Source organism: Nicrophorus vespilloides, unplaced genomic scaffold (assembly GCF_001412225.1).
Source record: "Nicrophorus vespilloides isolate i.1.1-1 unplaced genomic scaffold, Nicve_v1.0, whole genome shotgun sequence".
NCBI lineage: Eukaryota > Metazoa > Arthropoda > Insecta > Coleoptera > Silphidae > Nicrophorus > Nicrophorus vespilloides.
In genome coordinates, this window is record NW_017097680.1 from 32,629 (window position 1) to 59,140 (window position 26,512).

At 34.7% G+C, this 26,512-nt stretch overlaps 8 protein-coding genes across 9 annotated transcripts; 7 read left to right on the top strand and 1 right to left on the bottom strand.

Moving 5' to 3' along the window:
- The first annotated feature begins 784 nt into the window (after window positions 1–784).
- LOC108560714 (alsin) lies at window positions 785–6,354 on the top strand. Of its 2 annotated transcripts, XM_017918380.1 has the most exons (8): window positions 785–2,077; window positions 2,152–2,172; window positions 2,525–4,081; window positions 4,142–4,473; window positions 4,530–5,039; window positions 5,097–5,305; window positions 5,359–5,535; window positions 5,592–6,354. In XM_017918380.1, the coding sequence occupies exons 1-8, from the start codon at window positions 850–852 to the stop codon at window positions 5,974–5,976; spliced, it is 4,419 nt and encodes a 1,472-aa protein (XP_017773869.1). In that variant the 5' UTR covers window positions 785–849; the 3' UTR covers window positions 5,977–6,354. The 2 variants fall into 2 exon arrangements, with proteins under 2 accessions (XP_017773869.1, XP_017773870.1); XM_017918381.1 differs by lacking the exon at window positions 2,152–2,172.
- A 248-nt stretch (window positions 6,355–6,602) lies between these two features.
- LOC108560706 (ceramide-1-phosphate transfer protein) lies at window positions 6,603–7,503 on the top strand (the record flags this gene model as incomplete). The annotated part of the gene is made up of 3 exons (XM_017918372.1): window positions 6,603–7,056; window positions 7,114–7,289; window positions 7,350–7,503. Coding segments are annotated over 3 exons (762 nt in total), but the record flags the coding sequence as incomplete, so codon positions are not given.
- Window positions 7,504–7,883: 380 nt separating this feature from the next.
- LOC108560717 (probable small nuclear ribonucleoprotein Sm D2) lies at window positions 7,884–8,287 on the top strand. Its single transcript, XM_017918385.1, has one exon. It carries the CDS (start codon window positions 7,929–7,931, stop codon window positions 8,262–8,264), a length of 336 nt encoding a protein of 111 aa, XP_017773874.1. The 5' UTR covers window positions 7,884–7,928; the 3' UTR covers window positions 8,265–8,287.
- On the top strand, window positions 8,282–8,750 carry LOC108560718 (NADH dehydrogenase [ubiquinone] 1 alpha subcomplex subunit 7-like). The gene has a single exon (XM_017918386.1). The coding sequence runs from the start codon at window positions 8,374–8,376 to the stop codon at window positions 8,674–8,676; it is 303 nt and encodes a 100-aa protein (XP_017773875.1). The 5' UTR covers window positions 8,282–8,373; the 3' UTR covers window positions 8,677–8,750.
- A 38-nt stretch (window positions 8,751–8,788) lies between these two features.
- On the bottom strand, window positions 8,789–10,907 carry LOC108560715 (2',5'-phosphodiesterase 12-like). Its single transcript, XM_017918382.1, has 4 exons — window positions 10,126–10,907; window positions 9,774–10,058; window positions 9,438–9,723; window positions 8,789–9,371 (listed from the first exon to the last, which is right to left on the bottom strand). Exons 1-4 carry the CDS (start codon window positions 10,827–10,829, stop codon window positions 9,024–9,026), a joined length of 1,623 nt encoding a protein of 540 aa, XP_017773871.1. The 5' UTR covers window positions 10,830–10,907; the 3' UTR covers window positions 8,789–9,023.
- Window positions 10,908–12,395: 1,488 nt separating this feature from the next.
- Window positions 12,396–14,429, top strand: LOC108560707 (sodium-dependent noradrenaline transporter-like). Its single transcript, XM_017918373.1, has 10 exons — window positions 12,396–12,486; window positions 12,590–12,804; window positions 12,860–12,991; window positions 13,044–13,299; window positions 13,352–13,475; window positions 13,527–13,661; window positions 13,713–13,947; window positions 14,000–14,112; window positions 14,164–14,292; window positions 14,334–14,429. Exons 2-10 carry the CDS (start codon window positions 12,591–12,593, stop codon window positions 14,427–14,429), a joined length of 1,434 nt encoding a protein of 477 aa, XP_017773862.1. The 5' UTR covers window positions 12,396–12,486; window position 12,590.
- A 37-nt stretch (window positions 14,430–14,466) lies between these two features.
- On the top strand, window positions 14,467–15,935 carry LOC108560716. Its single transcript, XM_017918384.1, has 3 exons — window positions 14,467–14,584; window positions 14,644–14,838; window positions 14,894–15,935. Exons 1-3 carry the CDS (start codon window positions 14,468–14,470, stop codon window positions 15,203–15,205), a joined length of 624 nt encoding a protein of 207 aa, XP_017773873.1. The 5' UTR covers window position 14,467; the 3' UTR covers window positions 15,206–15,935.
- Window positions 15,936–22,465: 6,530 nt separating this feature from the next.
- On the top strand, window positions 22,466–22,917 carry LOC108560709. Its single transcript, XM_017918375.1, has 2 exons — window positions 22,466–22,515; window positions 22,568–22,917. The coding sequence occupies exons 1-2, from the start codon at window positions 22,492–22,494 to the stop codon at window positions 22,853–22,855; spliced, it is 312 nt and encodes a 103-aa protein (XP_017773864.1). The 5' UTR covers window positions 22,466–22,491; the 3' UTR covers window positions 22,856–22,917.
- The last annotated feature ends 3,595 nt before the right edge of the window (window positions 22,918–26,512 follow it).

The window sequence follows — 26,512 nt, forward strand, 5'->3', positions numbered from 1 at the left end:
TTTATATATATTATGTTGAGGTTTAAGAACGATACGAGAACCGGAAATAGAAATATATCATTTATATTGTATGTAAAACGCGAACCACACTGAGGATAGTAAATAAAAATGTGCATTTTAATTTTTGTACAGGAATCTGTATGTACGAAAGAAAACTGTGAAAGAGAGAGAGAAAAGAAACGATACAGAAGTTTATTTTATCCAATGAATGTTTTCGTATTTGTCATGTGAGTACATAATATTGCCTTGATTTGTAAATAAATGCCTGTCATTTATACCCCCTATCAAAGTTTATTTTTTTATTTATACATTCACCTTCCTTCTGATTCTTTCCAGACTAATTATTATTAAAAAAAATATAAATTAATTGTTTTTATATCTACATTTTCCATTTTTATAACTATTTATCAAAATATATGATATTTTTTTATTATAATGTAAATGTAAGTTTAGGAAACACTGTTCTAGTCTATTAACTTAAGCTTTAGCGTACAGCACCATTCTTAATGAACTATATTATATCTAGATTTCCAATAAAGATGGCGCTATAAAATTAGATTATGCAACTAACAAAGCATTGAAATCAAAGTTAATTTGTAGGGTACTTTTAATTATTGTAATTTATTTTTTATAATTCATACTGTGAACGTAATAAAATATATTTATTTATATATAAACGAAATAATTGAAGTCTGGTAATATTGGAACATTATTTGGATTTCTAATCTTGGTGTGAATTGAGTTGCCTATACTAAGGTGATCAGCCGGTAGTTGTCAATGAACGTCAGTTGTTCCCAGTGGATGTGAGTCATTTGATTCAATGGTTTTATAAATTACCTTAAGTGAATAATGGATAATTTGCATATCTGGGATGGTACAAAGAAATTAAAGTTACTGGGCAACTTGAACGAAACTATAAAAAAGCTGTGCAACATTGGCAACCACATATATTTATTAACAACAAACAACAATTTTTACCATGGTTACATAGATGAAGCCACAGATGAGATTCAATTGGAACTGGTGGAGTCTCTCAACTTGAAAGATATAGATTGTTGTGATAGTGTTTTGTATGCAGTTGAAGTCAGCGGTAAGGTCCAAACATATTCAGAATCAATAGAGCATGTAGGTGAAATAATGCTGATTGAGGAATCAAAGACCTGCTTCCATGGTCACACTGGGGCCAAGTGCAAAATGAAAGTTGATAAATTAGCAGTGGGGAATTATGGTGGCCTCTTCATCACAGAAAATGGCCAACTGTGGGCTTCAGGTAACATGCATCAAATTGGAATAAACAGTACAAATCCAAAGAAAGTCTCATTCTTTGACAACAGGTTTGTTTACAACTGCAATGTGGGAAATGATTTTGCCATAGCAATAGTCAGTAAGCAGATCATGAATGATGACACAGATAGTGATGATTGTGAGGAAGACATATTTGTCTCAAGTTGTCCCCATTGCTTGTCCACCTCCCAATTAACATCACCAATATCACAGAACTCACTATCAGATATTTGTCCATTGGGCCTTCCAATTCCAGTTAGTTATGATATTGAAACAACCTCAACTAGTAGTAGAAACAGTAACAGCTCAAATGAAACAAGGAAATGTCTAGAGAATGACCAAGCTGCTACTGATAAAGTGGAAAAGAATATTATTTTCCGAAACACTGAGGCTGCCAAAGAATTTTTAACCAGACAATTCTCATGGATGTCTTCTGCTGGGGAATTGGTGGAGTGCACAGAGAAACCTACAAGAATAATCAAGGAAAATGTTACAAACATGGCTAGTCTAGTTTATGAGGGTGTTAAAACTGTAGGAGATAAAGTGGTGACCCTTTCAAGGCATGTCAGTGGTAGTTCAGAGAATAATGAGACATCAGAGAATGTAGAGGAAATGCAATTACCAAGGGTTACATCAAAAGATGAATTCATGTGGTCTTTAAGTCAAGGGACATCAGAGAGGGAATTCAGTGAGCTAGGCATACATGAAAGATGCAGCATGTTGCTGAAGACAGGTTCAAATTTGCTGAACTGTGAGGTTTGGACTTGGGGCAACATACTGCATGGCCAATTAGGTAAATTATATTAATTTTAATTAAAATTTGCTCATAAACAGTGTTTCATTGTTTCATGCAATTCATTTGTAAAGGGAAATCGTCATTGTTTAATGGTAATCAAATCATGATAATTACTGTACTTTTACTTCTAATTACTCAAACTTTGAACAAGTTGAGGCAATTGCATGGATTACATATTATTTCTTTCTGTAGATTGCCTTTTAATTTTCTAATAATATTTGATTAGATTGAAACGTTGTTTTTGTTTGTTCTTGAAGCGGTAATTAATATCTATGCTCTTATCATATTTTGCATCATGAAATATTGAAAATGGTGAAATTTACACTAATTGCAAATATTATATGAAGCTTTGAAGATGGCACATTTTTATTCTACATTTATTACGTATTGCATGAAATACAGAGTGATTGCATATTCTGTTTATTACTAAATCGTTTCTTTTAGGTGTTGGTGATATTATGAAGCGAGAACGTCCGATGATTATAACGAAGTTATCCAATGTTGGTGCTCAAAAGGTTTCGGTGCAGAGTTACCACGCCGCAATTCTAACGCTGGACGGTAGAGCCTTCATGTGGGGTAGGAATGATTACCATCAGGTAACTATCGAATGCAACATTGATCAAAGCTCCCCTCGGCTATTTCCGTCCGAAATGTCACAGCGAGTGAAAGATATCTCTTGTGGTGATTACCATACGACATTATTAACCACGGAAAACGATCTAAAATATTTAGGAAAACACTCGAAAGGTAACATAGTCACTCTGTATAACAATGAAAAAGGAGAGTTGAAGCTGGATAGAGAAGATAACATAATGAATTACATATTATCCAGTAAACAGTATATCGCGTTGAACACTCCGTTCAACAACAGTTTCATCGTGGACAGTTTAGTTACCGAGCAGAAGTATCTGGAAGAGATGCTTCTGGTCCACGTGAATCTTATAAAGCCGGTGCAAAAGAGGAACATATCATGTGCAGATTCCTTGCAGTACGAACAACTGTGTCGGCATTACATGGACCTGTTGCATTTCACTGCTCTGAATATCAAATCGTTGATAGATTACAGCAATAAGTTGATCTCAGAATGTGATATTGTTATGTTTAAGAACGTCGAAGAGCATTTATTTATTTACAAGGCTTATTTAAATACTCTCCACAGTATTATTAGTTTAGGTGGCTGCAACGTAATATCGAAGTTAATCGATATACCCGCATGTTTGTACAAGATGGCCGAACTAGGTAATAAGAAAGACAAGAAGTGCGACGAGAGTAATGTCGTGTATAATATACTGATGAAGCCGATGCGGCGGATGACGTTCTACGAGGGTTTCATCCATTTGTTCGTGAAGAATTCTTCGAAAATTAGGCACGACACTTTGACGAAATGGACTTTGCTGATCGAAGAGCAGCAAGTCAAACATGAGGAGGCTGAAACAACGAAGCAATTTTGGTTGAATTCGGGGAAAGTTATTGAACAGTTGAAGACGCCTAACCGTAGGTTGGTTAGAGATAGTCAAAAGTTTCCAATATTCTTGCAGAATGGAAGCAGGTTTACTTCGCACTGGTTCATTTTATTAACGGATATTTTTGTGCACATGAACGGATCTACGCCGAACGTGCATGACCTAACTACGGTTTGGGTAGAACCGCAGCAGGATAGTAATAATAGTCAGTACCAGATGAGCCTCAAAATGCCCGAAGAGTCTATTGAACTTTACACGACGACTGCTGAGCAGAAGATCGAGTGGTTCCACGCGTTGCAGAACGCGATAAAATTAGCTTTAGTGAAGCCTAACGCTCATCAACCTCCATGCTTGAGAAGCGCTAATTACACCTTTGTAAAGAACGGAATTTACAAAGATGCAAAGTATAGTGGTCGTTGGTTAAATGGCAAGATGCACGGATCTGGGAAACTGGAATGGCCGGATGGTAGGATATACAAAGGACAGTTTAGCAACAATCAAATGCACGGTTTCGGAAGATTAGAAGAACCTAATAAAGGTGATGTTTGATTTGGTTAATTTTAGAACAATTTAATAATAGATTCATTTTTGGGTGCAGGTAATTATGAAGGTTACTGGAAGGACAATCAGCAGAACGGCTTCGGTATTTTCAAGTACACCAACGGCGATCTTTATAAAGGTTACTTCAAAGATGGCCTATCCCATGGACACGGGTTCTTCCAGCAAGGACATTTCATGGCAACAGCAGCATCCATTTACATCGGTGATTGGGTTTTTGGGAACAGAAATGGATACGGTATAATGGATGACATCGTGACAGGCGAAAAGTATTTAGGCAATTGGAACGATAACAAGAAACACGGAAACGGATTGATAGTCACATCAGAAGGAATATACTACGAGGGAATATTCAATCAGGATGTTTTAACGGTGAATTTCTAAATTTCCAAAGTTACCATCGTACTGAAATTTCTGAATTTTTGAAGGGTCACGGTGTTATGATTTTGGAGGACGGCACTCATTACGAGGGCGATTTTAAAGGGACCGGTATTCTTAGCGGCAAAGGAGTTTTAACGTTGAAATCAGGGCATACGATTGAAGGGAATTTGACAGGTCCTTGGAACGAGGGCATTAAAATATCGAACGCCGTTCTGTCCTTAACGAAAACAGTCCATCCAGATGTAGAGGTTATTCCGAAAACGTTCGGAACCTTTTGCACGCCTGTAGAAAACAAGTGGAAGAGTCTGTTCCGTCAATGCCATCAACTTCTGGGTATACCTGAAACCACTGTTAAGAACAACGTAAAGATTCCGGATATTCAGAAAATCTGGCAGAACGTTGCGGTTATTATTTCCAACACTCATCAAGGAATCTCGAAGAAGAAAAAGTTCGAGACATTTGAGAACTCTTTGAATAATTTGGATACAATTCCGGAATTCGGAAAGGATACATTTGATGAACAAAGTCACAGTGAACTTAAATTATATTTAACGAAGGTAATAACGAAATTCAATTCAGCAGGATTTTAAATGTGATCCTTAATTTTTTTTTAGGCCTTTGAATGCTCATACCATCCTTTGGGATCTTTACTAAGTGATATTACTAAAGCCTACACCACAGCCTACGGCACTAGAGCCCATCCATTATTATTGCAACACGCCGTAACTGAATTACATTCTATAACAAAAAGATTATACGATATAGTCAAGTTGCTATTTCCAGCATTGCCATGTTATGGAAAAGAGATCGTCCTGGGCGAAAAGTGAATAACTTAAAAACTAATTAATATAATTGTAGTAATCTTATCATTTCCAGTGATGTTATCAGTTGCCAGGCGTTGTTATATCCAATAATTTTACCTAAAGTTCATCTATCGTTATTCACTTTATACACGTTGAGGAACAAACAACAAGATGCTCAATATTGGAAACGACTGCTGGAATGGAACAAACAACCAGATTACACTCTCATGGTTTTCTTGCACGTTGACTCGTAATTATTATAAAAATTACAAACTCGATCATCATTTACCTAAATTTGATTTACAGCAAATTCTTGAAATCTGATCACCCGAAGTCTCCTACGAGCATAGTGAAAGATCAGACGTTCACAGAGGCGGTGGAAATGTTGCAGCAATTGAAAACAACCTTTTCGCCCATGGAAAAACTTTTGGTGATAAAGGAAACATTCCAGAAAATGACGAAGGTCGTCCAGGAACAATTGGGCGAAAACTACAGGTGGAACATGGACGATTTGTTGCCTGTACTATTGTATGTTGTAGTCAGAGCTAGAATCCTGCAATTAGGCTCCGAATTAGATTTTGTCGAGGATTTCATGGAGCCTAGTTTAGAAAGCGGAGAGTTAGGTATAATGTTTACAACATTGAAGGCGTGCTACCAGCAGATTTTACAAGAGAAACTAACAATAAATTAAGGTCCGGTATGTGACTTCCATAGGATATTCGAAGTCGGATTTTACCGAGATTTTTTTATTAACTTGAATATAAGTCTCGACTTGGCAACATATCATTGTTTTAGCAATATTTCGTTATTAGAGTGTGTGTGTGCAATTGTTATTAGTAAAACATATCTAAGAGTTAGATCCAGTATTTCCATCTTCGAATGAGTAATGCGAAGGTGGAAGCGCCGGGTCTTAGAGGTAAAGCAAGAATTGATGTTTATAGAGATGTGCATGTGATACTCGAAAATCAGAAAATTAAACGATTCGCAATAATTCAAGTCATTACAGAAGGAAAAGAAGTATTTATATAATCATTTTTATTGTTTTTTCTTATACATATATTTTATTATCTGTTTTATTTTATTTCTTATTTATACGTGAAGATGGAGAAATTGCTTTTCAGTACCTGATAACTGCCCTAAACATATTAAAAAATATATTTTATTTGTTTTAACTACAAACGTTTTATTCCAAAAAAAAACATTGCAAATATCCAATTTTTCTCCTAGAATCCTTAAAGGAAGAAAACTGATTTGGAACCTCTGGAGCAACCATTTCAGCAGCACCATCTAATGGATATTTTCTTCAATATTTGACAATCAGCTGTTAACTATTGTGAAAACCATTGTTACTTATATTTTAACGTTTTGTTTATCTTATCAAAAGCCGTAAAATTAACGCCACATAAGCACCGTGAGAGTGTACAACATATTGCATTTAAAAATAACATGGCAGAAAAATTCGATTTGGTTTTGGTGCATGGAAACTTCAAGGGTTCTTTGTGCAATGAAAACAAGGATGTTGACTTGAAACTGTACCTGGATAGTTACAAAGAGTTGAACAAGTTCTTCACATTGATGGGTACAATGTTTGGTTTTGTCAGTAAAGACCTCAACTCAAAATTGGACATACTGTCTGAGCTTCATAAATCGGATAATGAAAACTTTAGCACTGTCAGGAGATTGATAGTGTATGAAAAGGAATCCAATTTGCTGGAAAAGAAAGGGTATGTGTCTGGTAGCAGGACCTTATTGAGATTACACAGGGGATTAGGTTTGTATACAAATAAGTTTTTGTTTGTTAATGAATATATCAATTTTATGATTACAGATTTCATCAGGTTGTTTTTGAAGTATGTGAGTGAGCTTCAGGATGATCAGAATACAGGTGATGTGTGTAGAACAGCCTATTGCCAAACACTTGAAAAGTTCCACTCCTTCCTGATTGCCAAAGGCGCTAAATTAGCTATGTACACCATGCCTATTAAAGCAGATTTGATGAACAGAGTAACAATAACTTTTCAACAATTCTTATTTGACTTTATTAACTGAATCAATATATTTCAGGTTTGTGGCAATAACGAAGAAGCGTTGAAAACTGCAATAGAAATACTACCTCAGACTTTGGACGTGATCGCCATTGTTTATAGAATCATTGATGATCTTTATACCGAACACGATTTACACGCGTTGCCTTGAATGAAATTATTAACGGGACGAAGATTCCGCTTAGAAATTTAATTTTAATTATAAAATTCATATGCATTTTCTTCTGTATCATTCCAAAATGACAAAAGTATTAGCTTAAAGATCATTTTTTTCATTTGCTGAAATCTACATTGTTACGATGTACAGATGTGAAGAAAAGATTTTTCCTTAACAAAATTTTAGTTGCAAATTGATAGCGATTTTTATTTTGCACGATCTGATGAATACAAATTATTTTAAATCCATATAAGTTTGATTTTTATTTCTCCCTTTAAAAGACTATTAGTTAAGTATTAACAAATAATTTGTACCAACTTTTTAATTGATTTAAGGTTGGTTGTAAAAGTTTGGCACTAAAAACAAAATATGTATGTTGTGCGTTTCCAGGTAGATCAGAAGTTTGAAACAATATTCAAGTGCGAATTATTGTAAACTATAATGGCAGTTGTTGCAGTGAAAAAGTTGCAAGAGGAATTGAAAGTTGGTCCGCTTTCGATCTTACAGGATTCCGTGTTAAATAATACCCAAGTGTTGATAAACTGTCGCAACAATAAGAAAATTTTGGGTAGAATCAAGATGTTCGATAGGCATATGAATATGGTATTGGAGAACGTTCGTGAGATGTGGGTGGAGAACGCTCGCAACGGCAAAGGAAATAAATGCAAGAAGAACGTGAACATGGATAGATTCATTTCGAAGATGTTCCTCCGCGGAGATTCCGTAATTTTGGTGGTAAAGAACACTCCAAAACCAGAGAATCCTATTCAAAAATAGTGTTCAATGTTACCAACTTTTATACCACAATAATTTAAGCTTACATAAGAAACGTCAAAATTTTCAATATAACCTAACAAATTTCGATCTAGTTCTGTGATCAATTAGAATGGCAGGAAGGGCGAAGGTAGATATCAGGGACATCAACCCGATGCTCCAAATGATCCGCAACTTCTTGCTCGGAAGAAAGCACACCTTGGCTGTCCGTTTCGAGCATGAAGTGGCCTCCAGGTCACCACCACAACCAATCCTCCCTGATGGACCTTCCCATCGTCTGAATACCAACTACTATTGCTGGAGGGATGCCCGTCGCGAAGTTGCGCCACCTCTAGACCTTGCCGCACAGAAGCAAATTGGTGAGGAGGTCTGCCTGAAACCAAGAACCCCAGGAAAGGTTCACCAGTGGGACTAGAACAGCATAACTTTAGCAATTGATAGTTTTATTGTAAGCTAACAAATAGTTAATAAAATTTAGTTAATCAATTATTTATTTATTTATAAAAGGGTACATAAAACAATTTAAGCAATGTAACAAATGTTATCCCTGCATTATTATATAAAAATCATTTATGACATATGTATATAAATATCTATTTATGATACAAACAGCAAACTCTCAATAGTACAATTATACATTATTATTTTTTTTATAACGTTTCTTCGAAAAATATAGAAATCTTCATTAGCTGAGAGTCCACTGCATTTAATTAGTAAAACATAATATTAATAATCATCATTGCGTTTTGATTATTCTTCCTGCTAATATTTTACGTCGGCGATCAACGGTAGATGATCCGATGGAAAGACCGCACTTGGAAGCCCTTCATCTTTCTTTAAAATATCCTCACTGGGAAAAGGCACATAGTCAACCACAGACATTTTGGTCTCGACGAATATATAATCCAAGCATGCTTTAAATTCTTTCGTATAGTTCGTATACTGGGGTGTACCGCAAGCGCTCTTAAAACTGAACGGATGGAAAAGGGTCGTTGCGTAACCAGCGTTCTCGTATTGGATGGTCCCATTCACCAAAAATTTGTACACTTCCGAGTCTGGGGTACTGTTGAAGTCACCGCAAAAGATCAAGCCGACATTGTAATTTGGATTCTGAAAGAACGAAAATAAACGAAAATCAATAAACAATAATATCCCAACAACTGTAATTATACATACATGTTTAATTTCCTTGCTACAAATGTTCTTCAAGTAATCCAAGCATAGTACCGTCTGTATCAAACGGACGTTAGATGCATCAGGATGATAATACAGATGCGTATTTGCAACAATGGTGATTTCATTAAGGCACTGGTTCTTCAGCTTACAGAACTGCAATGAAGTAGCTTGCTTCATAAACGTCTCCTCCAAATCTTGATCCTTCTTGATTATTCTCAACACATTCCTCAAGCAGGGATTCTTCTTAACTTCCATGTTAAACACAATATGACCTTGACCGAAGAAACTGAAACCACTCAATTTGACTACGTTACAAACGAGATGCGCGAGAATCACCTGAAGCGTTTCGTGTTGAAGATGGTGGCCAAACCCTCCGGAATTACATTTCCCTTTTTGTTATATATAGCTGCGTAGTTAAGCTTCTTAAATTCGTCGCGAAAATAAAAACTGAATACCTTGTTGTCAACTTCCTGCAAGCAGATTATATCAGCTTTGTAACCAGTTAGCTCCTTCATAATCAGCTGCTTTCTGTAATCCACAGATAAATGCTGTTTATCACAGTACGTAAATTGGGTACCTGTGTATCTGCATGAAAGTGTGTTGTAACACACAACCCTGAAACTAAATAAAAAAAAAAAAAAAAACATGATCATTTGTAAACAAATATTAAAGCATGATTTCAACTCACTTGGGGTTCTGTGTGTAGCCTGTTATGTGTTTCTGTCGATCTTCGAAAGGGCAAACTGGCAACTGTGGTATTGCACAGACAACATTTTGAGAGATCACACTGAATACTTCACCAGTATGTTGTGAATTTATTGGCAAACATTCCAATTTCAAGTAGTGATCAGCATCTGTTTTTTTCACTAAGTAATTGAACTGTCTACCAACTTGTTCCCATTCAATTTTATCCTTCGACTTGTACCAAGTGAAGGAAGACAAGTCGTTATCAACAAATGTGAATTTGAAGTTGATTGCAGACACACTGTGTCCATGGAATATTATTTCTGGTAATTTCATGCCCTGTATCAACGGAGCATTGATTAAGACAGGGAAATCTATGCCCAAAATTGAAAAGGTCAAATGCTTCAAGGATTCCAAATGTTTCACAGTGTTACAGGTAGACACCAATTTGCTTCTGTTCTTGAATAATACCTTTAAATCCACTACATGGTTCCCATTCTCCTTTCCCATATTAGTATGAATTAATTTGTTTATTTTATCCGATATATATCCCATAAATTCATTTATAGTCTCATAGCTCAGCACAGAAATATTGATCTGATCATCGAGTTCAAACACATTGTTTTTGTAGTATATAGGGAACATAAATGTGCATTGGTTCTGCCATGGTAGGAACCTTAAATTTGCTTTCAATTCTCCACTGTCCATCACAAATACTTTCGCCTCTTTCAGTGTGAAATTTTGATATCTAAGACACGAAGGTTGTAACAAAACAAAGGACACTAAAACAACTGTCAAATCTTAAAAGTGAGAATCATGTGCATTGCATATCAAAGCAATTAAAAAAAACATTTGGTTGTTAATTTTCTACCTAATTACTTAAACTCTATACATAATTAAATATAAATTGTAAACGAAAGCAAATAAAAAAATTGTACAAGAATTCTAAGTAGATCTTAGGCGTGTCTCCTTATTCTTATTTATATTACATGCGAATTTGGTTGCCTAAACTGTAACAAGTTCAAAATTAGTTAAACTTTGAACTTTTTTATAATTAATCTTATTATCAATACATATTTCTGATAATCGTATCAGATTAGTTTAAAAAATATACTTAATCTCATAGACAAAAGTATGTTAATATAATATAATTATATTGCTTAATAAATTCAGTTAAACTTAGAAACTTTTGTCAAAGTTAATGTCAGACTTGGAAGTGTTTTAAATTGCGCGTTCCTCAAATATTAAGATCGAAGAATGTTTTCAGAATTTGCGTGACAAAGGTTGATGTAATTTGAACGCGTCGTAATGTTAATGGGTCGAGTGATTTCGTAATGGACAAAGGAAATTCTTTGAGTTATCTGGTGCCATCGGTGGGCGACCTATTGGATTCGAAAATTAGCGATGAGAACTTGAACGTGGAAGATGGCTTATCCTCGCAGGACGACGCAAACCTTTTCCTTGTAGCGAGCATGGCTTTCCTGCAGAGACAACTCAAGAAGAAGCTAGGGATGAACGACGATGAAGAGGAGAACGTGAAAAAGGGACGTACTTACTCGGACATGTTGCTGTTTGAAACTAGGAACGAAGGGAACAGACACCGGTTTTTCATTAGATTGAAGAACACCGAGAAATTCGATGATATCAAGAGGAGCGAGACGAGTATACCCGATATAGTGCTTTCCGAAAACCAGTTGCTTCCATATGCAAAGAAGCCAAAGCTTCGATTATCTCGGTTGTTTCGTAACAAGTCCAAGACTTCAAAAGAGAACAAAAAGTCAGGTGTATTTGGAGTATTTAAAAAATGCCCTAAAGTAGAAGCGGAGAAAAAACTGAATGTAACCGGAACTAATAGTCCTGGTATTTTGATGATATCGAATAACCAAAATACAGGCTCAAGTTATAGTTTAAACAGCGAATGGTCAAAAAGCATTAAGAGTAAATGTAAAGAAACCAAAGCCGATGAGCAACTTCTTGACATATTACCGACTTTGAACAGCGCGAGGACGAGGAAAAGCTTCAGGAGCAACACTTGCTTAAGTTTGGATGAAGACGAAGAAAACATCACACCTTACGAATCCGAAATGGAATCGGTTAAGGTCAAGAAGAAAAGCAAGTATTATAAATTGAAACGGCAACAGTCCAAGCTGAGCGTTTGCTTAGAGGATGAGTCCGAATCGGAGAACGAATGCAACAACCGGAAGCCGAAATCGAAAATGTCTTATAACAATTTCCCGGACGAGCTGAAAGCGAACCTGTCGCCTGAGGTTCTGCAGAATATTATAACGCAGATGATTATTTATTTGGAGGAGAAACCTGCGCCAGACGAAGAAACATTTTGCGATTGAAAATTTATTGTTTAATTGTACGGTTCGCTTAATAATAAATGAATAACTAATTATTGACTAATTGTGACAGAGTGTCAATATTTTTTTTCATGTCTGTAACTTATTATTTTCAATTTGTAGGATGGAAACTTTGAACGTTGAATCTGGAATAAAGGATATGAAAATAAACGAACCCATCCAACGGTTGAGAGGTATACACAGGAAGGAACCCAAGTTTGATAGGGTCGATAGCAACTTTTGGAGTAAACAGTACTATTACCTATTCTGCATTGCCATTGGAAATGGGGTGGATGGTTTACCTGGTGCGTTTCGCTTCGCCATGGATTTATCTGGAGGTATAAAAAAAAACATCCAAAATTAACAGAAATTAAACTAAAATTTTTAATAAAGCTTTCTTCGTCCTGCAACTGATTTTCTTCACGTTTCTGCTGAACATGCCAATAGTTTACATGGAAATTTTTCTTGGCAAATACACGAGACTGACCAACTGTCAGATGTACAAGATGGCTCCGCTATTCTTCGGTTTGCATTGCGAAATGGAATGCAGTTACGAAATTCATTGGATCCGTTTCAGGATATTGCGTTTTGTTGATCCTATTCAACATCGTCTCTTCGCCGATGCGAGTTACAGACATAAGTCTTTTTATAATTTCCGCCTTGCAGCTGATCATCAATCCGAATTACCTCTACGTATGTCCACACGACAGCAACACTTGCTTAGATTACGAAGTGGAAGGAAACATAGGCGAAAACCGCACTTGCTCCTACAACTACATGTCTTTTAAATGCGACAACATCGAATACCGCTACGTTTCAGCTTACCTGTATTGGTAAATTCAAGCAATCATTGTACGAGCGATAATCTAAGATGTAATTTTGCAGGAATAACTTTCGGAATTTCGACGATCCTTCCACTTACGCTTTGTGGCAGTGCGTGATTGCTGCTGTGATCACCTGGATGTTCATCACTTTTCTATGCTTAGCTGGAATGAAAGTTATTGGAATTGTAACAATTAAACTTGGACAATTCTGCTGTAAATATCATTGTGTATTCTAGTTGTTGAAAATCACGTTTGTGGTAAATTTTGTGATCATGACTATACTCTTGATCATGGCCTTACCGACGCATGGAAGTATGAGAGGTTTGATGAACCTAATCGAATTTAGGGTCCAAAGTCTTCATTTGAACGAGGTTTTCTTAAATCTATGTTAGTAACAATTAATGTATTTGTTTTAATTATAGGTGTTGATGGGTATCTTTCTTAGCAGTATGAAGTTAGGTCTTACATATCCTATTGGTTACATGACGTACGCTGCTTACACGGACAAGAACACCAATGTTGGTCCCGCAACTGAAGCAGTTTTCCTGAATATCTTTAACGTTTTACTCACGATTTACTACCTCGTCGTCTTGCACGCAATAGCCGGAGTCCTCTCATTTGCAATAGGCGTTAATATTGAACACGTGATGGTCCCTTGTAAGAAAAAGAAATTAACAAATTAATCAAGTTTAATTTAATACAATTTCAGTCGCCGGCGTCTACTGTGCAATGATTCCCGAATTCCTGCGATTTCGCGACACCCCTATTATATTCATAATCATCTACCACCTTTCCAATTGGACTTTGGAAATGGTCAAAATCGTAAATTATAAAAAATCTTTTCAATACCATATTTATATACAAAATTTTCAGGCTGTAATCATGTACATGCAAATTCTGAATCTGTACGACTTTTTTCCTGGAATCTCAAAGTACCAGACTTACGTCTTTTTGGCAGCTGGGGCTATCTCCTTAATAATCAGCATTTTCTGCTCATTGAGAGTGAGTCATTTTGTAGGCAATTAATTTTAATTCCCTGAAAGATTTTCAGTATAATTATTTTCCCGCTGCTTTGGTACTGTGAGATCAACTTCTTGTTTGCTATAAGACTTCTTGGAGAGGTGATATGTTTGTGCTAAATATTAAATTGGTTAAGAGATTTTCGTTTCAGTGCTTGATGGTTTTTTACTGTTACGGAGTGAGCAGATTGAACGATGATATCCATTTTGTGACTGGGAGGAGGCCTATAAAATATTGGAGAATGCTGTGGTATACATATCCAGTTATTTTAATGGTAAATTAACTAAAAATAATTAATAAAATGATAAAGTGTATCATTTATTTATGTTACAGGGTGGCATAGGTTTATTGGTTTTGGATAAGCTCCGAGGAGTTGCTAAACACAAGTCGTTCATAGAGAAAGACTTTCCGGATTCGCCTTTCTTCGATTCGATCCTCTTCGTGGCTTTGGGAATTGTGTTTCTGTACCTTCTGATCATCTTCATAGGTACCTTCTTTTACATAGTGATGGCCGTGAGGACTTTATCGGTAGGTGCTGCAGTTTTTTAGAAGATGGATTAAATTTATTGTTTTTTTTTTGTAGACGATTGTGCATTTGCTGAAGCCGCAGTTCTACTGGGGACCATTCGATAAGGATATGAGAATCGCAAGGAAGAGTTTCGCTCCGAGAACGTCGATCCGTTCTCAACCGCCAAAGAAGAAACGGCAAAGGTTCCGTATGCATTCCATCAAGCAAATGCACGAACGTGATATTGCCGAGCACGTGAACCGCGGCAGGATCTTCCTGGACTCCATATTCTTCACGAACGTCGGGGAGGAAGACAGGAGGCGGCAATCCCAATACCTGGACACCCTGAAGATGATCATCAGGCATAGACGCAGCACTCTATTTTGATTCGGAGTCGTGTTGGATGGGGTTTGCGAATTGGGGCACCGCGGATTTAGGTCTTTTTGTTGTCGTGCGCACGTGTTAATTACACGCGACGGAAAAAGGGGGACACGCTCTTATAGAGTCGTAATGAAATGCAATTTACCACAGAGGCGGAATGTGCCGCAAATTGCACACACGCGACTCGAATTATCGGACTGTCATTAGGAACATTCTATTCTTAGATTGAGACTCGAAGACATAGAAATCACGGGAGAATCGACCGCAGAGTGCGGAAGAGAGGAGAAAAAAAATAATTTTGGGATTCGCAAAGTTTTTCCAGGTTTGTTGGAGACCTTCTAATTTTAGTGCAACGTACTTTATTTTCGGGCCGTGCGAAAAACAACAAACGTCGTCAACTTCACCACATCTGTCCTGTGTTTGCTTTGTATAAATAATATTCGCCGATTCAGAAACAACAAACAACACGGCCAGTTAATACGTCAACCTGAGGTTGAAAAGATTTATACGGAAATTAATCATCGTTCAATTAAACGTTTCCAATTTGATTCCTTGGAAATAATTAATATTTGTTTATTGTCTACATCGATTTCCGCAACAGAATTCGTTGACCCATTCAATTCATTAAAACGCATTCACTAAATGAGTAATCTACATATATATGGAAATTTTGTAATTATTCATAGTTCTGGAAATCCTTCAATCCTTGATTGTTTCGACTGCTGATTTACTTGCCTCTCACTTTATTTATTACCAGTTTGAGTTTCAGCAAAATTAAAAACATGAAAACATGATTAACTGTTCTTTGCATTACATAAATTACATAACAAATTTAATTACGTATTAAAATTTAAGGTCATTTATTTTAATTAAATTAAATAGTCTTAATACTATAATTTCTCATATATAAACATCAAATCTTCAAGTTGCATATAAAAAAAACTAATACATCAACAAATCTATGTGAAAACATATAAAGATTTAATAAAATTCAGTCAATTAAATAAATAAATTTTTAATTAAGTCAACTATTTTGTGAAAATTTTAGTAAAATGTGTTAAGGGTGTATTTCTTTTTAATAATTGTAGACGAAATACCTGAGATGTAAAGTTTATTATTTTTAAATTCATTAATTTTTAATTAAGTACAAAATTAGTGTCAAATTTGAAGAAAATCTTATATAAAACATAGATTTAGTTTAATACTTACGAATTTCGTTGATCCATTCAATTAATTAGAACGCATTCACGAAATGAGTAATCTACATTTATATGGAAATTTTGCAATTATTCATAGTTCTGGAAACCCTTCAATCATTGACTGTTTCGACTGCTGATTTAAACATCTACACGTGTATTGAATACAAGTGTATTAGATTGGTGTATATTTCTATTTCAACGAACGTACACGACCCTTAATTTTCAATCTCTGAATGAGTTTTCCCTACGCGTTTTAGCTTAAAAAAGGTTATTACCCTTAACATGAAAAAATATTCAAGTTTCTTATTTTGTCAACTATTAATGCGCCTATTTAGAAAATTTGATTTATATTGAATAGTTTCTGCTAAAATTAAAAGTTATATGAAAGTTTCTAGAATTTGGCTAAATCTAGATATATGATGAATATTAAAATTTCCATAGCTTTAATGACATTATTAATATGAAATCTATTATAAGTCTATGATTTATTAATATTCAATTTATACGTTTATTATGCAAAATGTTTGTTTATTAAATTACTTTAATTATAATTTGATAACTAATTAATTAGTGAGTAAAACACTTATTGATATATAAATACAGTGGAACCTCGCTTAACGAGTTTAATCCGTTCCAAAATTTCGGGATTTTTACTCGTATAGTGAAACATATTCAAAAATACACATAATATATATACACAAGTTTTAAAAAAGTCCGTAATCCAGGACTTCTCTTCTCATCGTCACTCGTTATGCGAAACGTCGCTCGTTAATCGAGTAATTTTTCTTACAAATTATTTTACTCGTTGATTGAAATTCTAAATAAATCTTGAGATCATCCGATTTCGTTCGACTATAAAAAGAAATAAAAAGCAATATAAAAAGAAATACATGTATTTATGAAATAAAATAAATATGTCTAAAGTTTCCATTCAACATTAGCTTAAGAATGATCCACAATCAAAGGTAAATATTTCGGTTGAGCGTTGGGGGCGACGATGGATCTGATATATTTACATATTTGTTTAAGGTGGAAATTTATTGGGAATCTGTTTATTTCCAAATTTATTTTTGCTTCGTGGATGAATCATCAATATATCTAGAATTTAAACCTGAACCGCGGAGGTTTGACATATACCTGGAATGTCTACGTTGGATTTATTACATCTAAATGTTATTGCAATTTTACCATTATTATTTTAATGCATCACTCGGTTTCAGTATAAGATTTAATTTAATTTCTGAGCAACATTATATTTCCGTTTAAGCATTTATTTAATGCAATTTTCATAAAACTTTATTAATATTTATATAATTTTCATGAATTTTATACAATTTGTTTTATACTAAACGAAGTATAAGTATTAAACTAAATCTATGTTTTCCATAAGATTTTCATCAAATTTCACACTCATTTTGTACATAGTTAAAAATTAATGAATTTAATTATAATAAACTTTACATCTCAAGGATTTTACTAAAATTTTCACAAAATAGTTGACTTAATTGAAAATTTATTTCTTGAATAAATTGACTGAATTTTATTAAATCTTTGTATGTTTTCACATAGATTTTGTTTATATGCAATTTGAAGATTTGATGATAGTATTAAGACTATTTAATTTAATTTAATGAAAATAAATGACCTTAAGCTTTAATACGTAATTAAATTTGTTATGTAATTTATGTAATGCGAAGAAAATCAATCGACAGTTAATCATGTTTTCATGTTTGTAATTTTGCTGAAACTCAAACTGGTAATAAATAAAGTGAGAGGCGATCCGAAAATGAAATGTGCAGTCGTAAAAGCGATGAACCGCGTCTCGGGTTGTTGAATATTAGTTTAATAGTTGCCAAAACAAGTTTATTAACACGGAATAGGCGTTGAACCTAGACGATCCAAAGGAAACAAAAAGGCAACGAAGAAGACGAAAAAAAAAAACGAAGAAAGAGATAGAAAGAGAGAAAGAGCAAATAAACAGTGAACATCAAAATGCGGGCAAAAATAAATTTCGATATCATAAATATTAATTGGATCAACGAGAGGTTGTGTATGAGGATGAGGAGGAGACGGAGGAGGATGTGAGTCTGGGTAAACATGTAGGCATTCACCCCAGGCGTGCTTTCGGATCGGGATGAGAAGATCATCATATCGGTCGTAAAGTCTTCGTTGATATTTATTTGAAAATGCGGCTTTCTTTACCTACAAACCCTTTTGTTTTTTCTTTCTTTCCTTTCTTTTCATCCGCCGAAGAACTTACTTTATTGCGATCCGAAATGCGCCTCTTGTTAGTCTTCACGTCGCCACTAATCGCCGATTTAATGACAGGCCGCAACGCCGGAGGAAACATTAATTCTGACGGCTGTTTATAAATTTTGGTGAACAATCAAATAAATCCAGCTGATCCATGTGCAGAGTGTTCTTATTTTCACTCGATCTCCTTTCTTCTTTCTCTCTGCAAACCGAAGACATTTTCCACGCCTCTCTTATACAACAACTTTCATCGTGTCTTATTGCGAAATTTTTCTTTATTTACGCTTTCAACCACTCGTTTCGTTCCTTAACATCTGAAGTTTTAGTATAAATTAAAAAAGAAGAAATTAACAGAACTATTTTGATCTATTTAAAGTAATTGTAGCATCGATTTTAACTCCATCAAAGATGAAAATAATAATTATTATTGACTAGACTTTTAGAGAATATTCTATAATCTTCTAAACACCATAAATTAACGGGAAATTTATGGTGTTAGCTAGAGAAGTTAATTTGTTTATACTAGTTTCAATAAGCAACGAAACGTTGTAAAATTGCAATTACTTGAAATATTACGTCAATTATTTTTCAACATTATGACACGACTCTTGATTTCAGAAGACTGCAAAAACATAGCTTATCGTCAAATCCCAAAAGATGCGATTTTTTTTATATATCTTCCAATATAATAAATAATTATACTATAAGTAATATGCACTCTATATACAAGTAGGATATTTGAGGAATGCAACGAGGATTCAACTATTGGCTTAGCTTCATCCATTTGGCTGTAATACACGTTCAAAAATGAAGTAATGAAAAAATGAAGTGTCTTCACATTTTAGTGATTTTCTCAAAAACTATAATAGATACAATAGATCCAACAGATGCATATGGAAGTTGTATATTTGGGAAATGTTTCGCTTATTTCCTTATGGCTTCATAATGGATAAATTAATGAAAATATAAATTATTATGTTTAAGTTTAGTAATTTAACATTGCTCTTATGAATTCACTTAACATGTAAAAAAGCGTAATAATTGCATACAATTCCGAAAATAGCATGTTTACTTATGTCCTGCAAATTATCCCTGCAGTCACATAATGTAAATAAACTTGAGGGACAGGTGTACATAGATCCATATCTTTTATTACATTGTGGATTTGCGCTTGAATTTCATTGAATGCCAAGGACTTTCCGAACTCGACACATCACGCTTGCATCTGACAGTATAATTACCGTCATCCTCTTTTACATCTTCTCTCGTCTATTCGTCACATCGTTCGCAATTGCAGAATTTACGTAATACACGTTTTTATAAAGCGGACGAACGTAATAGCATAGAATAAAATGAAACAAAAGTTTGATATATATTATTTTATTTTGTTATGTACTAGAAACGTATTTATGAAAAAAAAAATTTATAATGTTCCAATAAAAATATATTTCAGTTATAAATATTATCACAAAATTAAGTTTGACAAACAAAAAAAACAAAGATTTCAATAAAAGTATTTAAAGAAAATTGTTTTATTTTCCAAGTTTATTAATAATTTTTTTTTATAAAATTAAGAAACAAGTCGTATATGCATGAAAACTTGAATATTTTGAGAATTGTCATCGTTTAAATATTGCGATGTCAATTATAAATATCGATCGAATTCAATCTACGGTTTTAGCTGAAGACCAGGAGAAGTATTACTTACCAAAGGTGAAGAAAAAGATCACGTACTGGAAAAGGGTTTCGGTGAAGGTGCATAGACCACGTGCGGAATTGATAGACGATCGATGGTTTACCAATACGGATTACTACGCGTTTTGCATCATCTTCGGAAACACCGTCGATTTCCTACCGATCACCGTAACTATACTTGTGCAAGTGGCATGCGGTAACACAGTTTTTGATACCATTATCAAAATCCTAAATAACTAGTTTTCCTTCTTCAAGGCGTTTGGAACAGCATCCTCATTTTATCCACATTCCTTTTCGTCATGCCCATGATCTACGTGGAAAGCTTTCTAGGCAGATACACGCGCTTGACAAATGGCCAGTTATACAAATTAGCACCCATCTGCTATGGTAAGTCTGGTAAATTCAGTATGTAGTATAGTAAATTTGAAATTCCTAGGTTTCTGCATAATGATATTCATGATAAATTCGGTATACGTGCCATTGAAGACCGGCGATCTGATCATTTTGTGTATGCAGATGTCGAAGCTGATGTTGCATCCCATGTATTTAAACGAATGCGATGAATACTCTGAAGACTGCTACGATTACCACATTCATGGTCCTATCAACAAAACGGATTGTGTCAAGATTGAGTTAGGATTCGCTTGCGACGGACAGATCTACAGATACATCAGCGCCTACAATTATTGGTATAAGATTTATATCTGATACTCTTCAATTTTGAATTTCTTTCTTCAGGGATTCACTGCAGAATTCGATGAGTGTATTCAGAGTGCGCGCCATGATCATAATGATCGCCTTGAGCGCGATCGTAAATAGTTTATCCATGGTCAACATGAAGATCATAGGTATTGTATGATCATCCAATAAAATTAAACTCCACAACCCATTCAAACTCTATAACCTTTTCAGGCACTGAAAATCACTTTAATTTTAAATTTCATCTTTCTGACGATAATCTTCGTCATGGCTCTACTAATGCCCGGATCATGTGTAGCCTTTCGGCATTTACTGGACTTCACATTCGACAATTACGGAATGAGCGAAATCATAACCATCGTTTATTTTTCTCTCACGCGCATTGGAATCATATCACCTTCAGGTTATATGACTTACGCTAGTGCGAACTACACCAAAGCCAATTACAGCTGTGCAATTGACACACTGATCACCGTTTCTCTAAACATACTGTTATCACTTTACTACACGACAATTTACTTAACGGTGATGGATACTTTAGCGGCGAAATTTATGGTTTCCCATAAATATTTACTAGTCGAACGTAAAGATTCTTTGATTAATCGATGATCCAAATTATAGAGCATTTTGATTTCAGTAATTGGTATTTATGCAGCCGTAATCCCAGAGTTCCTCAAGATACGCGGATGTCCAAACATCTTCATCATTTTCTTTTTCCTATCAACAATCCTCTTGGAACTCGTTAAACTGGTATAAACAAACAAAAATCGAAAAAAAAGTGTCGATTAATTCGTAATAGTTTTCAGTCTATAATCTTGAGGATGCACATGTTGAATTTGTACGATTTCTTGCCGCAGATAATTCCATACAGGAGTTACATCCGTATCGGATGCATGATGTTTTTTATAATCGTCATCATGCTGTTCTCAGTAAATAAATTTGGTGTAACAATAGGAAATGGAATAATACCAATTTTGTTTCCTAGATCTCACCAAGTTTAGGCGTAGATGTATTCTTGTCGGATTTTTATTATCTGCAAGGATTGAAGCTTTTAGGAGAAGTAAATTATTTATTTTTTTTTAAATTTTGGTTTAATTAATTGTGTTTCAGTCCACTATGATTTTCTACTGCTACGGCGTAAGTAGATTAGATGATGACTTTCATTTCCACTACGGCTCCAGACCTATAAAATTCTGGAGGATTATGTGGTACATCTACCCTATAGTTATGTTTGTAATATATCGATATAAATTATGAATTACATGGATTTTAATAAGACCATGTTTTTAGTTTAGCATAGTTTTGACTATAGTTTTCGATGTGCAAGGATTACCTACACGTAATGCGTGGGAAGGAAGTTCTGATGAAATGCAAATTATACACACCACTTTATTAATCATCATTATTTGGTCTACAATCATTTTCCTCAGCACCGTCTCCTACATTATGTCTTCAATAAATAAAGCGCACGTGAGTATAGACATTATATTGTGTTAAATATTAAATAACTGTTCAATTGTAGACTGTCCAGTTGCTGAACCCTTTGTTCAATTGGGGTCCACCTGATTTGGAGATGCGCAAGGCTAGGAAGATGTATGCACCGAGGACTTCAATAAGATCTGAACCTCCCAAGAAGAAGAAAATTCGATGGCGCATGGGATCACTGAGGAAGCTTCATGATATGGATTCGATGTCAGGCAAAAGCAAGGGCTACATCTTCATGGATTCTTCGTTCTTCACGAACATCTCCAATCTGAAGATGAGCCCTCCTCGAAATAAGAACATCAAGGTCCAAAAATTATTAATTTAACCAAAAATTGTGTTCTTATGTTATAGTTAATAATTCAGTTATTTTATTTTTAACTTTGACCCGACGTGTATCACTCACTCATACCGTTTTATTTATATGGATGGAGTTTTGAATGACCAAAATATTCTTAATAAATTGCGGCCTTGAACGAATTCTTTTAGTTTGGCGGCAGTAAAAAGCTGCGCGTCCCAAATACCTTTTTTTTCTCTCCTCTAACATTACAGAACTTTTTCGTTTGAGTCGATAAAACGTTTAACGTCCGCAAGGATCTCGTGATTCTGAATATATCATTTTGCGCTTTACATATTTTTTTTTTCGAAGCAATAAGTATAAAAGTTGTTAGGTGATAATTGTGGGATTGTTTACGCGAGGAGAATTCGAATTGTGTTTGTGGGTTACTTGTAAATCGGCGTTTTACCGCACTAAAATAAACAGAAGTAACCTTGGATTACGCGCACCGTTTTCTGGATGTGCAGTATTCAGAGAGACGGGCACATAGTTACAGATATATATGTTTCTGTTATGGACACAAACTGGATCCAATTTTGGAAGGCACGTTTACTGCAGTCCCTGCGCTAAAGGGCAAATCGGAATGGCATGCAATTAAATAAAGAGTGGAAAATCGGTGCTATAAGAAAAGGTCGATTGTGCAATTCCTTACTTGATATAAATAAACTCGGATTTAACCAAGAATAACAATGATTACTTTTCATCATCCAGTCGAAATTTTCCATTAAAATTTCTCTGATGCAATGCAATGCAATCTAATAAACTTTCCTATATAGATATTTATTTTATTACCCGAAAGAAAAGTATTTCATTGATTTATAACGCAATTTGATTATTCATAAAAATAGAAAAAGTTTATGCAAAAAAATCCGTTTGCGTGCATTGCGTTTAGAACTTTATTTTAACTACATTTTATTTACAGTCGTAAAAATCCGCATTTGCGTCGATCGTAGAATTAGTTTTGTTTGAGGAATCTTTGCTTTCCTTTTTTTTTTGCAGAATCTCACAAAAGTACATTTCAATTCAGTGCGTAAGCATTTCCAAAATTCAATTTTTAAGAATACTTTAATAATACAATGCGAATATTATTTAATTTTTGTATAATTTTAAATGTGTTTGATGATTTAGTATCACGGTTGTCCCACTTGCGTTGTATTGAGGACGTGCTTATCTGCTTGGCAATCTTCCTTTTTGGTAATTGGTATTTTCGAAAGGAAAATGAGATGGCTCGAGGAATGTGTTTCAAACATTCCGAATCACCAATAAAGCTCCTTAAGTAATGCATGTATGCGAGGGAATTGTGCGGTTATAAATAGCAAAGGCTTTTGATCTTCTCCACACTCGTCAATAATACTCAAGAAAAAGATTGTTGTGGCTTATTTCGAGTAAAGCTTTTATTGCCGTTTCGACTCAGCTTACTTTAGTTTGTAGCATTTACTTTTAACCTTGAATCTCTTATCCTTGCATTGCTTTCTATTAAATTTAACCAAAATGTATCTTTCGATTTAAATCAATATACACCGTGTAACTTAAGATTTTAGCTAATGTTAACACAAAATATACTTTGAAATATGTTCTGAGTAGATGTAAGAAAATAAATGGAATCTAATAATATTTTATTCTTCTAACTACAAAACACTTCATTTTCTTGGTATTGAAATTATTTTGTTTTGAAACTTTTGAAAATGCTTTAATCTTGTAATCCAGAAGGCTTTGACTATTAGTTAATTTTATGTAAAGAATAACTTAATTAATAACTGTATTCTCATTAAATATTTGTAGAATCTCTCATTTTATAAATTTTAGTAATATTTTATTAAGTTGTTGAAAAGCTTTGTTCATATTTTTAAAATATTTTATATAATATTAGTAAATAAACATATTTTGTTGTTGTCCTTGTTAAACTCGATGTAGTAATACTTTTGTTATTTTTGCGTCTCGCAATTGAAAATATAGAGACAGATGTACCAGACAAGTGTTACTAGATCTTACGTAAACACAATGCAAAGGAGATAGCGGTGAATCGTTTGCAGGATTAATTGGCAAAAATGCAAGTAGCTTGTCTCAAGGATCGCGGGAGCCAATTCCGAGGTGTAACCTTCTCGTAATCATGAAGATGAGTAGTAGCCAACAAAAGAAACGAACGCAATATCATATTTTTCTCGCGCGAATATCATCGATCTTGATATTACGTAGCATATATAAATTAGCTTAAAGATGAAAGGGAACAGGAAGCAATGGAGTGTGAAATTCACATTTTTTTTGCTCATCCGAGATGAAAAGAGGATTATAGCTTGTAATTAACCGGAATTTATGTATCTGGGACAAGCGTTTTTCTATTAAAATATTCTATTAAAATTCTTGAAAGGAAAAATGGGAACAAAAAGCGCGCACAGTTTAGAAAAGTCCACATCTCATCGCGATTTCGGTTACGAGTGTCAAGAAGAAGTGGAGGTGGAGGAAGCTGGGAAATAATCTATTCGGGGAAGATGGCTTTAAGTGGCCGACGTAAATTTAACACTTACATAGCGAGTACAAGTGTTAATAATATTTTTGTTTTATTTTAAGGATTTTTCGGTTTTATCTTCCGCAATATTTCACGGAGATTTAGTGGGCATAGTTAAAAATGAGATGGGAATTTACGTTCGGGACGCATTTTCGCGATGCATCGCATCGCAATGCAACTAAATTTATCCTGCATGGATTAGCTTTTGCAGGAGGAGGAGGACGATGTTGAGGTTGATGAAGACATGAGATTGACCGTTTGTTGAGATCGCCTCGCTTTATTGAGGAAAAAATAAAGCCCTGACCAAAAACAGAATCCTCTGACCCAGATCGAAAATCGATTTTGAAAATGGTTTTGAAATATGTGGTATGTGTATGTATGTATGTGCATTTGCTTTTGTGCACTTTGTGTCTGCAGCGGCGCGGCGGTCGGCCGTGCATTGCAATATTTAACCCAATTTCAGTGATTTGTTGCCGGGACGGTTGTATTTCGGGTCTGTAAATATTATGAAAAGTATATTATCGTGTTTGCAAATTTTATAAAATATGATATGAAAAAATTATGAGCGAACGAACGAACGGAGTGAGCGAGCCCGCCCGCCCGAAATCGCACTTTTCTCGCGTCTTCCAATTGCGCTATTTAAATAGAATGGACCATTCCAATTGGGACAATTTCGAATGCACCAATTTCTTTTGACATTGCATCGTCGCGCGACTCTTGCGCCGCTCCTCATCCATCATTTCGACTAATTGACATCTGTCAAATGGAAAATAGAACTTCGTTGGAATAATCACCCTTTTGTTGAAATACTCACACGAATTTCACATTCCATAGACCTATTACATAATGACAAGTCAACGTAAATATAGCAAAAGAATTTCGGAATACTTAATATGTACTTAGCTACATGTTACAGACACTGTGGCAGTTATTACTTGAAACATGATAAACAATTGTAGTTGGTAGAACTGACAGAAATATTTGTCTCTTTTCACGTATAGTATGGACCCAACATATTTTTTTGATCTATACCAGTGGTCGGCAAAGTGCGGCTCCAGAGCCGCATGTGGATCTTTGGTACCTTAATTGCGGCTCTGACACAAATATCCACGGAGGCGCAACAACATACAAATCTGACTTGC

Excerpts from the sequence above, each read along its gene's own strand:
- LOC108560714 (XM_017918380.1), top strand. The coding sequence starts at position 850 with ATGGATAATTTGCATATCTGGGATGGTACAAAGAAATTAAAGTTACTG. Across the intron at positions 2,078-2,151 it reads CATACTGCATGGCCAATTAG|GGAAATCGTCATTGTTTAAT; the intron begins GTAAATTATATT and ends TCATTTGTAAAG. Across the intron at positions 4,474-4,529 it reads TCAATCAGGATGTTTTAACG|GGTCACGGTGTTATGATTTT; the intron begins GTGAATTTCTAA and ends GAATTTTTGAAG.
- LOC108560717 (XM_017918385.1), top strand. The coding sequence starts at position 7,929 with ATGGCAGTTGTTGCAGTGAAAAAGTTGCAAGAGGAATTGAAAGTTGGT.
- LOC108560718 (XM_017918386.1), top strand. The coding sequence starts at position 8,374 with ATGGCAGGAAGGGCGAAGGTAGATATCAGGGACATCAACCCGATGCTC.
- LOC108560715 (XM_017918382.1), bottom strand. The coding sequence starts at position 10,829 with ATGGACAGTGGAGAATTGAAAGCAAATTTAAGGTTCCTACCATGGCAG. Across the intron at positions 9,724-9,773 it reads TTCAACACGAAACGCTTCAG|TTTCTTCGGTCAAGGTCATA; the intron begins GTGATTCTCGCG and ends GAGTGGTTTCAG. Across the intron at positions 9,372-9,437 it reads GTAGCAAGGAAATTAAACAT|AATCCAAATTACAATGTCGG; the intron begins GTATGTATAATT and ends TCGTTCTTTCAG.
- LOC108560707 (XM_017918373.1), top strand. The coding sequence starts at position 12,591 with ATGGAAACTTTGAACGTTGAATCTGGAATAAAGGATATGAAAATAAAC. Across the intron at positions 13,662-13,712 it reads AAAGTCTTCATTTGAACGAG|GTGTTGATGGGTATCTTTCT; the intron begins GTTTTCTTAAAT and ends TTTTAATTATAG. Across the intron at positions 14,113-14,163 it reads CTTTGGAAATGGTCAAAATC|GCTGTAATCATGTACATGCA; the intron begins GTAAATTATAAA and ends CAAAATTTTCAG.
- LOC108560716 (XM_017918384.1), top strand. The coding sequence starts at position 14,468 with ATGGTTTTTTACTGTTACGGAGTGAGCAGATTGAACGATGATATCCAT. Across the intron at positions 14,585-14,643 it reads CATATCCAGTTATTTTAATG|GGTGGCATAGGTTTATTGGT; the intron begins GTAAATTAACTA and ends TTTATGTTACAG. Across the intron at positions 14,839-14,893 it reads TGGCCGTGAGGACTTTATCG|ACGATTGTGCATTTGCTGAA; the intron begins GTAGGTGCTGCA and ends TTTTTTTTGTAG.
- LOC108560709 (XM_017918375.1), top strand. The coding sequence starts at position 22,492 with ATGTCTTCAATAAATAAAGCGCAC. Across the intron at positions 22,516-22,567 it reads CTTCAATAAATAAAGCGCAC|ACTGTCCAGTTGCTGAACCC; the intron begins GTGAGTATAGAC and ends GTTCAATTGTAG.